This window comes from Miscanthus floridulus, chromosome 15, assembly GCF_019320115.1.
Source record: "Miscanthus floridulus cultivar M001 chromosome 15, ASM1932011v1, whole genome shotgun sequence".
Classification (NCBI taxonomy): Eukaryota; Viridiplantae; Streptophyta; class Magnoliopsida; order Poales; family Poaceae; genus Miscanthus; species Miscanthus floridulus.
In genome coordinates this window covers 45640879-45652680 of record NC_089594.1, presented here as the reverse complement: position 1 = coordinate 45652680, position 11802 = coordinate 45640879, and the positions used below count along the sequence as shown (strand labels likewise).

The window sequence follows — 11802 nt, the reverse complement described above, 5'->3', positions numbered from 1 at the left end:
GTTTTAACATGTTGAAGTTGCACTATCAGGCTTGATTGGGTCACCGAATGGCGAGCTACAGTGCTTGATGGGTTTAGGGTTCGATGGCCCGTGTGTACGCTGTGCCGTCGCCTGATCGCCTGACCGTGCTGCCACGCGCCATGGATGCCCTAGCGCATCTGGCCACAACATGAGCACCCCGATGCGCCTGTCGACCGGTTCATAGTCCATTTTCTCCCTTCCTTCTCCTCCACCGCGCTGCATCAACAGAGCCGCAGCAGCTCTGCTATTGCTGACTGAGCTTCACTGTCACCTAGCTAGCTCGCCATCGCAAAAACGCATCGGCCAGTTCGTTAATAGCTTCGCCGTGTTCTCCTACACCTCCTCCACCTCTCAGCCGTGTCGATTGGGTCTTGGTAAGGGCGCATTCGTTGTTTCCACCACCGCCGCCATGATGGGACCTCATCGGAGTTGGCACTCCATGCAGCCAACTACCATCGAGGCCTTCCCATCCCCTCCTCTTTGCTTGGTTAGCATGGTAGCAACCTCTGGAAGCTCGTACCGAGCCTAGCTGCGCCCTACAGGGGTCGGACCTCGCCGGAGCGGGCCAACCCACAGCCGTGTGCCGCCATGGCCGTCGCAATTTCCCCTAACCACCGTAATAGCTATGATTGATGGTACCCCTAGGTGCGCTTGGTGAGGAGAACATGTTGGTACCGATGGCCTCGCCGGAGCTGCCACCGGCGACGAGCTACGCCGTCATTCTTGTTCCTCCCTTGTCTGTCTCTCTATCTTGCGGGGCCCGCTCGTCAGCAGCCATGCGCAGGCGGGAGCCGGCCATGGGCCGCGCTGAGCGCTGACGCGCAGCGCGTCGCGGGCCGCCGTGTCTTTCCGGGCCGGCCCAGCAGTAGTGGTTAGGTTTCCATTTTATTTTGTTTTATTCTTTTTCACAGATTTGAGTACATATTCAAAAATGCATATCTCTTGGTTGGTTGATCCAAATGATGTGGTTCTAATTTTGTTGAGTTCCTGGTAATATCTAGTTTATATTAAAAATATAATTTATGCTATGTTCTGTTATGAAAAATGGAGTTGCTAATTATCTCTTTTAATCATGTGGGAAATAGGGGTAATTATATCTTTTCTGTGTAGCTCCAAATGGTATGAAATTTTTATGGTGTACTGCTCATATTATGAATAGCTTGTAGTTAAATTTTCATACACTTTGGACACTATATGTAGGAGTTAGGTAATTCTCTTGTTTGCATGAATGGATCTTGTGTGAATTTTCATAATTTTTCTATAGATCCAGTAAAGGTAAAATTTAGTGAGTGCTATTCTTATGCTAGAATGATACTAGGAAAAATATGAATCTGTTGGTTGACACTTTTCAATAGGGTTTTCCTAATTATGCTAGAAATAGACCTGTCACCTGTTATTTTTGATACAGCAAGTTCTAGCTTGTCCAATTGATTTGAAATTTTTATGGTAGTCTTTGTGAAGTATAAGGTAGCTACTGTAATTTTTGTAGATTTTTCTATATAGTTTTACTATATGTTGCTTTAATCACCTAATTAACTAAATAAATTAGAAAAGGACTATTAAATAATTTATTTAGAAGTTGGCACTATACTTTCTGATGTTCCTCTGGTATGCACAACAAGTTGGTAAACTTGGTTTGGTCCAAGTATGCTTTTGCATCATCACTAAATATTTAATTTAGCAAACCTTGCCATTTCTGGATAGATTGTATGTTTACTTGAATTCGATTTGGTTAACATAAGAATCATGCTTTGATGTTAAAAATGAATTGTAGAGAATTTCATAAGCTTTCTAGAATGTCCTCTTGCAAGTCATTTGAATTTGTAGAACTCTTGTTGTGATTGAATTAAGGAACTACTCGTTTGCATATAAAACCTTAACCGTTGATTTAAGTATGCCTTTACTATTCCTAAGCTTGTGGTAATGTTCTTAGGTGTTAGGCCTTTAACTAAAGATGAGCATCTTTATCTTAGGTTATGCAAGTTAGGTAAGTTGATCTCGTTCTTTAAGTTAAGTTAGATACATGTTTTAAAGTGATTTGAATAGAGCTATTCTTAATTGGTAAAAGAGTGTCCAGTGATGTTTTCGTTAAACACTTACTATGATCCATTCATCATGAGCATCATGTAATTTGTTATGCATCTATGATATTTATCTTGTGCATCAGCATGCAATAGGTGTACCGGAAGGAGTGACACTGCTAGAATTCGAAGAACCGAGCGGGGAGTAGCAGCAGCCAACACCAGAGGTTCAGGAGGTGCAGCCCTCAGGGAGAAGTGCCAGACGAGGTCGCCGTTGAGTGCCCAGATCACCATCCATGCAACTTTGTGAAATGCAAGCCCCGGAGCATATTAAGCCTCCTAATTTCTGAAATACAGTTAAAGTATTATTGTTACATATATATATTGTTACATTAAGTTTAGGTGTTGGATGCAAACACTTACTGCATTGGTTATCCAATCCTTGTCCTAGATATTGATACCCTAAATCCTATGTAGCTCAGGCTCATGTAGTGCTTAGCCCTGCTTAAACGCGGTAGAAGTCAGGTGATTTCCTGTCACCTGTGAGATATAGGGACATACATATGGTACGGTTGGCTATATTTGCTATCATGGAAAAGAACCTATCTTAATTTGAATTGAAGACCGGGCGGAGGCTTGTCGGTTTGTAGTGACTCTATCTATGTCGCTTAAGGACTGAATCTTAGAGCCTTTCATGTTCATGTTGAATGCATGCCTCTCTCTTAGTTGGTCGTGTCTGAAGACCGACTACGAAGCTGAGTAGCTCACCTCAGGATGGGAGTCGATAAGTATAAAGTACGCCTCGAAGGGAGCCATAGGCGTGAAGTCCAAGGGCAGGTGATTTAAAAATCCTTATCGTCCTGGCAGAAGGGTAATCTCTGAGAGCAGCTGGCGCTGATCGAACCCACGAATTTGGTTCCTGAGTTGTACCAAAGGTGACCCACGGCTACTCTTGCAAAGTATGCCAGGGTGAGAGTTAGGAATACCCCCTCAGCTGAGTTGTAATTCGATTCGAGTCGCCATCTCTCCCGGTTAGTGAGAACTTGACGAGCTTATCTCCAAAGTAGATACACTAAATAACATAATAGGTTCAGAATGATGATATGATGATGACAGCCTGATTATACCTGCTATGGTTAATATTGTTTGCTCCTAATAAGTGAGTGCTATAGTACAAGGTGCTAATCTAGTGGATAGGTAAATGATGATAAATCTGATGCTAAGTTTAAATTGGTCACTATATTCATAAGCTCTTTTATGCAACTGTGTCAAGCTAGCCCACCTCATACGCCTCGCATGACCCTTGGTGTCCTTTATTTTTGGTTTTGACGGGTAAGTCTAGCTGAGTACCTTCTCGTACTCAGGGTTTATCTCCCACCTGTTGCAGATGACCAGTTCTACTTGGTTGCTGCAAGTATTGCCTTCTCCCGGCTGAAGATGAAGACTAGACCGTTGGGCGTAGTCTCTCCTAGTTCTCGTACCTGAAGATGCTTTTGTGGGAAATGAATAAGATCTGGTAATGTATTTGAAATTATGAAGTTATGTACTAAACTATGTTGCTTCCGCAAATTTGAACTTGGTTTGTAATATTTTATTTGAACTCTTATGTATGTAATCCGAATACCACTTGTGAAATGTTGTAACGAATGATTTGTTGTGTTGAATCACTACGGTCTTGGTTTGTATGTCGAGAGTTGTTTGAAATCCTTCGTGATTTTCAGGACTACCGGGATTATGGGAGCTTAAGTACAGGAATTTAATCACTTCAGTGATTGTTTTTGTACTTACGTTCTTATAATTTGGTCGGTTCTATTACACTTTCTCTCTTGTATATTTACATCATGAACCATTTTCTACTTTTTATTCTTTCCATGCCCTTCCACCCTTAGACCAATAAACATGTGCGGGAAGAGAAGACATGAACGACCAGAAGCGTGTAACTTTACGTAGAACAAGGTGACTTTTCTCAAGTTCTAAAAGATTAGAACATGGATTAGAAGTTATTGGAGATATGTTTTTTCTCACCTTGATAAAAAAATAAGAATTAGGAAGGGTTCGAGGGAACTCTTGATATGCTCAGTCATCTGGTCGCTGGGATTTTGGGTCTCCGACCGGTCGGTTCCCAGTTGACTCGTTCCCTTGAAGCAACATCGCCCTGTTGTATTGTATCATGAGCTCGCTTTCACCTTGTGCCTTCGGATTTTTGTGGCACCCGTGCGGCATGCCCTTCCACTTTTTGGAGTCTCGCTTTGCACTGTCAGCTGCACACGTGAAATGAGGCATCCAACGAGACAAACATCATGTTCGCTTGTTGGTTTCAGTCAGCCCAAACCAGCTAGCCAACAGTGTTTTTCTCTCACAACTAAATCAACACCAGCCTAGTCCAAACCAGCCCAGAAACCAATCAGCGAACAGGCCGAAAGATGACATTTGTGGAGGGCACAGACAGCAGCACAAATGAGGGAAGTTAGGCTCCCGCGTTGCGGTAGCTATACTCGTAGTATTCGTACTGCAGGAGAAAGCTGGCTCGACTGGCTACAACAGTGTTAAAAAAACTAGCTCATGAAATACTACCTTCGTCCTAAAAAAAATAGAATTACAGGTTGCATGGTATGAAAAGTGATTCACGTTTAACTAAATTTTTAGTGAATAATATTTACAGTTATGTATTTAAATTAATTTATTATAAAAATGCATTTTATAATTAATATGATGGTATTTATTTGTATCATAAATATGTATACTTTTTATCTATAATTAATTAAACTTAAAGAACTAAAACGTGATACTATACTAGAATTGTATTTTTTTTGGAATGGATGTAGTATTTTATTTAACAAAGAAAAGGATAATAAGCTAGCTTTTTATGAAGAGCTAAACTCATACTCCCTCCGTTTTAAATTATAAGTTGCTTTGACTTTTTTTGTTATCCATTTTATTATGTATCTAGACATATTATTATATATAGAAAAATGGATATACCCAAAAAAAATCAAAGCGACTTATAATTTAGAACAGAGGGGCACACTTTTTTATACTTACAAATTTCCTATACTAGCATGTTAGGTAACTTTATTTTTGTCTTTCTTTAAGTTCATATGAGCTAGCAAGTTGGCTCTATTATTAAAGATGCTCTAAGGACGTATCCAACAATATAGGTAACTGAATAAATTCTTTAATCGATTAATAGTGCAAAAAAGAGAGACTAGTATGGAGCTAAGAGATAGTCTCACATGTTTCATGATGCATCTCTCTCACAACACAAATGTTTAAGGCTACCTATTGTAGTCTCTCCCCTCCATATTTATCAAGCAAATTCAATTCTAGATTTGAACCTAGGCAAATGTCATTTCTCCAAATTTATACCTAGGATGAGGGGAGTAAGCTTTTTTTTTATAGAAGACTATTGAAGAATATATATTTTATAATCATTTTGCCTCTGCTAAGCTCTTGTACTAGTTGACACTAATAGCAAGTGTCAACTAGTACAAAGAGCTTAGCAGTGCCAACTTGCTAGCTCATATGAACTTAAAGAATTTTGCCTCTGCTAAGAGCTTAGCAGTGCCAACTTGCTAGGCATAAGTTCATATGAGCTAGCAAGTTGGCACTGCTAAGCTCTTTGTACTAGTTGATTATGGAATATATATTTTAAAAATCAAAGCGACTTAAAATTATTTGAACCTAGGCACTATGAGCTTTTTGTTATCCATTTTCTATACTAGCATTGATTATGGAATATATATTTTTATAATAAAATTATTTAAAAATATAAATATCGATATTATTTTCTATATATACCTATTTCGATTATTTAAAAAAAGGATTTGCTAAATTTCAGGTGCCTGGATTTTAGTTTTCTTTCAGGCAATGGTTATTACATATATTTTATACTAAAATTACAGATTTAGTTTGTTGCAATGTTTTAGACATAATCTGCAATTTTTTGGTTCCGATAATAAAAAATCCATTAGATAAAACCACAAACCTGACAAAATCTGATATGTGTTGGCATAAAATAATTTAACAATTTACAATTATTTCTATAGTCAGACAAAGATAAAAAATAATATGTTATGACACAAAGATAAATAAAAAATCATAAAAGTGATAATTTACTTGTCCTAATTGGTCGTACAAGAGTGTTGTTTGAAATTATCTTAAAATTTATGCACCAGCATCAAAAAATACTCCCTCCTTCCCAAAATGTATGTCTCAGTTTCCGGAATAAACTGTGACAAAATATATATTAAAAATATTAATATTTATGGTACATAATTGATATGATTGGAAAGATTTTTGAATCTAGATTTTTAATAAATTTATTTACCGATATAAATATTTTATATATTTTGTATAAATCGAGTCACGCACAGAAACCAAAAACAGATGGAGTAGCGACTCTTGAAACAATCGTTTGGCTGTGGCTTATCGTAAACGATCGTAAATTTTCAGCTAAAACAGTATTTTTGTCTCACACAAACTAACAACAGTACTTCTTCACAAATCAGCAACGATACGAATCAGCCAAACGAAGAGGCTGAAGGAGGAGTACTCCCGTGTGGCAGTAGTAGTACCTACCGGGCTACCGACCTACCCTCCTGCCTCGTAGCCTATTCGCTTGCTCGTAAACAATTGTAAATTTTCAGTCAGAAACAGTGTTTTTTTCTCACACCAAACCAGCCAACCATAAATAATCCACGATCGTTTACGGCCCTCCCGAACGGTCGGTGCCTCCTATGAATTGCATACCAGGCTACCAGCATACTATACGTGGGACGTGGCTGTCGCGGCCGGCATGGCATTGGCAGGCAGGGTGCATGCTTGCACACCCTAATCTTTACCCGGTTGCCCGGGCCACTCGCCACGTCCACCGTCACTTTCACTGTATCACCCCGCCCAAGACGATCGATCTCCCAAGTGGCCTAGTAGTCCCTACTCCCTAGACCCTGCAGGTGGCACGGGCCCACCTCGCGTCTGACCAGACCCTTGCGACCCACCCGCCGACGCCAGCAGGCCCCTCGGCGAAACCAATCCGACCCCAACGCAAAGCGCCGCAGCGAGGCCGCCTCGCCTCTCACCTCCGGCGCCACTGCGCCAGCCGCCAGCCAGCGGTGACGTCAGACGCGATCGCGCAGCGCGATTCGGGCCGGGCGGGGTCCCGCCGGTGTCCCGCGCATCAGGTCCAAGTCCAATCCGATCCGCACCAATTATGCCTCCTCCCGAGCTCCCATTCGTCCACGTACTACGATCGTCACCCTCCCCGACCTGCCGTCGCTTCACGCCCCCGCTGGCCAGCTGCACTAGAGCGCTATGCTTCGCGCACACGGTCACCTGACGGAGTACGAACCAGTGAGAGCGCTTCGGTATGCAGTATTTTCCAGATATTGTACTTGAATTTTATAGGAACGAATTTATATTTTCATAAAGAAAAACGTAGATCGCAAAGTGTATATATGACTGCCACCCAGTGGTATCCTTTTCGGTAAATTTTCGATGAATGGTTAGATGATGAACTTGCGAAGAAAATATAAAATTGATTTAAATCGGCTAAGACTCATTGTCAATCGAGGCTACAAAATAGCCCTCTATTGTTGACAAGAGTAGCCTTGTCAGCGAGGCAAGATGAATTGGGTAGGTGAGAAAACCAAATACACCTTTAATAAAAATACCCTACAAATTTTTCACGGTCAGTTCCTGTCTATCTCCACGAACAGTCATGGTAGGCATCCCCTTAGAGTAGACACTATTGAATTTACTACGAACAGTAATCACCCAACTTATATTCATTGTTTAGTACATGAAAGGTGTACCAAAAGATTCGTATTTCATATATATTTCAGATTTTATATCAATAGATAATATAATCTAGGTATTATAAAATTAATCGATCATCAAAGTACACCTAAAGACTTATCAGATTTTTATGACTTATGAATCGAAACAAATAAAGTACTTTTTAAAGGGATGCCTCTATATGGCAAACTAATCAGCATGCTAAGCTATAATCGTGTACACTATCGCGCCGTTTAAAACTACGGGCCTGATTGGTTGGACTCCAAAATCTGCCCAGCCAAAACTAGGGCAGGCCCAATACCAAATTTTTTGCCTATGTTTTGGCAACCGGAATTTGGCATACCCTAATTTTGGCAGGGGCAAATTTTGGAACCTAACCAATCAGGCCCTACTACTCCTTTCCGTCTACATACAAAAATAAAATTGTTTTTGAAGAAGTCAAATAATTATAAGTTTTGCCACATCTTATGGGAGTTGTACTACATCGTTTTCTATAGTATATCTCTATCTCTTTCGCCATATAATAAAATTAGGATATCATAAATATTACTCCTTTCATTTCAAATTAGAAGTCACTTTGACTTTTTTTTTGTACTTCCTCCATTTTCAAATTATAAGACGTTTAACTTTTTTGACCCCAAGTTTGACCACTTGTCTTCTTATTAAAAAAATTTGTACAAACATAGTCAAATTTAAGTCATTCTTGATGAACTTTTATTAATAAAGCAAGCCACGACAAAAGAATTGATATTTTGCATAAATTTTTGAATAAACGAATGGTCAAACTTGGTGTCAAAAAAGTCAAACGTCTTAAAAAGTCAAACGTCTTTTAAGTATATTAAATTTACTATATATCTAGACATACGTTAAATCTACATGCACAACAAAAATCGATGTATAAAAAAATCAAAGTGGCTTAATTTAAAATGAAGAGATTAGTAATTAGTTATATATTTGGTTAAATATTGATTGGCTTATAGAAAAATGAGAATGGTACGAGTAATCCTATTTTTTTTCCAAGGGAGGGAGAGAGTTGAAAAATAGAAATCTAGCGACTTCTTCTGGGCCCACTGGTCGGTGAGGAGTGCCATCCGTAGATACCAAGGGCCTGTGTGGGGCTAGTGGAATATTGGTGGCCGGGTCTTTTCCAGGGAGATAAAGCAGCGGTGGCGGGCCCACAGAGCTCCCTAGTACGAGTACGTGTTCCATCCTCCAGTCCCCACCAAAAAAGCGCTGCACACTGCGCGCGCTCCCATTTGTCCCCTCTCCATGATCTCGCTTGATTTCTCCCCTCTGTCCACCGTGCTTTCACCTCCCAAATCCCTGATCCCGCAGGGCACCGACACCTGGGCCATGGAGCATCTGTGGTCCCACACATCAGTGAGAGTAAACATTTACGTACGCGTCCGCGAAGCCTAGGCTCCCTTGCACTCCACGAGAGGGACAGCCGCGAGGACACGTCGCCGCCTCGCCAGGGAGCTGCCCTACCTATCCTGGCGAGTGGGGTAGTCAGGTGGGTCCCATACGCCAGCGAGCGGGAGGACGCGAGGTGGGGTTTGATTTTTCTCGCGCTTGCGTGCCAAGGCAGCCATTGGCGCGGCGCGCCCAATCGGGGCGCGGCCTTTCACGTGACTGCCGCTGCGGTGAGCCGCCACGTGGTGGCGCGCGGCCGGCCAATGATAGCTCGCCTCGGCCGCTCGACACGTAGGTGGCCCGACGCGTGTCCCTCCGCCTCCCCACCCCAGGCGCGGTGTTAAAGCACCGGGCCTCCTCCCGCACCCCGGTCGTCGTCGGCGTCCCGGTGGTGGTCGTATCTTATCTCTCCCACTGCGTAGTGCCATCGTGCGAGCGGCGAGAAAGTAGAAGGAAGTGTGTGTCACACCTACTCGGGTTGGCTGGTGTGGTGTTTGAGACGTGCGGTCGGGAGAGGGGATGGAGAGGAAGGGAGGGTGCTGCCTGGCGACGAGGTACGGCGCGGCCGCGGCCGCGCAGCAGCAGGCAGGCGCGGCGTGGCAGATGGGGAGGATCATGCTCAAGTTCCGTCCGATTGCGCCTAAGCCGGCGGCCATGGCGCCCGCGCCGGCACCGACGCCGGTGGCGGCGCCGGCCGTGGGTGCAGCCGGGAGAGGGAAGCGAAAGGCCGTGTGCGGGGGAGGCGGCGGGAGGAGGGGGCGGAAGCCCAAGAAGGCGGCCACGGCTGCGGTAGTGACTGCAGCACCTGCGCCTGCGGCGGCGGCGGCGCAGGATGCGGGCGACTGTAAGAAGGACTGCGACAAGGAGAAGTCGTCGTCGTCGCGGTCCTCGTCCTCGTCGTGGATGACATCCGTGGACTTGTCGCCGCCACCTGGGCCGAAGCAGCAGCACCAGCTCGCGACGCTGCTGCCGCTCATGCCCGTGACGGCGGTGGAGGATAAGCAGGCCGCTGCTGGTGCTGCGACAGAGGAGCAGCCGGCGCCTGTGCCGTCTCAGGTGGTCGCGCCAGCCGCAGGGGCAGGGGCACGGCCGTTTGCTCCGCGGGCGATGCGCCCCGAGGCTGTGGCGGCTTCTTTGGTGACGGTGGAGGAGGTGACCGCGACGTGGCGCGACGACGAGGCGCCGCCGTCCTCAGCGGCGTGCGTCGCCGACGACGCCCCGGCGTTCGTGTCGGACCAGTGGGGCCGCGTCACGTGGAGGAATTCCGCGTTCGTCCGGGCTGTATCCGCGGACGACGGCGATGAGGTGGAGACGCAGACGCCCGTGGCGCTCGGCGGCGCCCTCCCGGCGTGGGGCACCTGCGCGGGGTTCACGTGCCGCGTCCGCGTCCGGCACTCGAGCCCCCGCCGCGTGGGCTCCTCTTCCTCCGTGGTGGCGCCCTGCGATGTGTGGCGGCTGGACGCCGGCGGCAGCTACCTTTGGCGGCTGGACCTGCAGGGCGCGCTCACTCTCGGCGGCCGCCTGTGGCTGTGAAAAGCCAGCCACCATTACAATGTCAGTTCTGAACCCCAAGCAACGAATATGCTGTACTCCTACGTGCGGAGACGTATCTTAATCTGAGATTGGAAACCATGCGTTCATACTGACGTACGGTATTGTTTTATCGGCGTATTGCTATCCTGGTCGGGCTTAATTAAGGATGTTGAAGCCAGATTGGGTATACTAATTATGGATTAGTTTAGAGTGCCTGGGAATGGGAATGAGCTGCGAGGACTTGAAAGTGTAGGAAGAAACCAAAGCATGTGATGGATGCTTCCGGACGTGCAAAGCTCAGTGTTATTGTCCTGTTTGATAAGTTACTGGCTGGCTGATTTGTTGTGAGTGAAAAATACTGTTCGTTGGTTGAAAAATTACGGTTTACAAGCTGAGTAAATAGGGAAGCATAGAATATTGCTGTTCTATTTTGTTTTCTTTTTGTTTTCTTGTTTTTTTTTGAAATTTTCTTTCTTTTCTCGATATATCTGATTCATCTTCTGAATGTTTGGACGGCCTTTGGCTGATTTCGGAGGTTTAACAGTATCTCAATTATTTACCACTATTCCGTCCATTCAAACAAGTTAGTTTTACTGTGTCTATCAATAAATAGATTCTTACTTAGTTTAGGATATGCTTATATAACAGAGAAGAGACCGTACTACTTCATTTATTAAGGTGGTTGCATACTAATAATAAAAGTAATTATAGTATTTACTATACAAATTCAATCGCAGAAACGCAATATTGGAGTGAGATATGGGAGGGTGCAGTAAATACAAGGAGACTTTGAGCAAAATAAATAAACTTGTGGATCATTCAACCTCTAGAGATTGATTTATTTATAGATAGATCATTTGAACTTCTAGAGATTGATCTATTTATAGATAGATCATTCAAACTTCTAAAGATTGATTTATTTGTAGATAAATTTAAGTTAGGAATTTATTTATTCAGATAGTATGAGTTAGGCTAAAATATGTTTAACTGTTTTTAAGTGGCTATATTTTTTATGGGTGAA

The 11802-nt window shown here is 43.8% G+C and overlaps 1 protein-coding gene across 1 annotated transcript; it reads left to right on the top strand.

Moving 5' to 3' along the window:
- The first annotated feature begins 9434 nt into the window (after positions 1–9434).
- Positions 9435–11266, top strand: LOC136508126 (uncharacterized). The gene has a single exon (XM_066502750.1). The coding sequence runs from the start codon at positions 9768–9770 to the stop codon at positions 10779–10781; it is 1014 nt and encodes a 337-aa protein (XP_066358847.1). The 5' UTR covers positions 9435–9767; the 3' UTR covers positions 10782–11266.
- The last annotated feature ends 536 nt before the right edge of the window (positions 11267–11802 follow it).

Bases quoted from the DNA above. Each gene is read 5' to 3' on its own strand.
- LOC136508126 (XM_066502750.1), top strand. From the start codon at position 9,768: ATGGAGAGGAAGGGAGGGTGCTGCCTGGCGACGAGGTACGGCGCGGCC.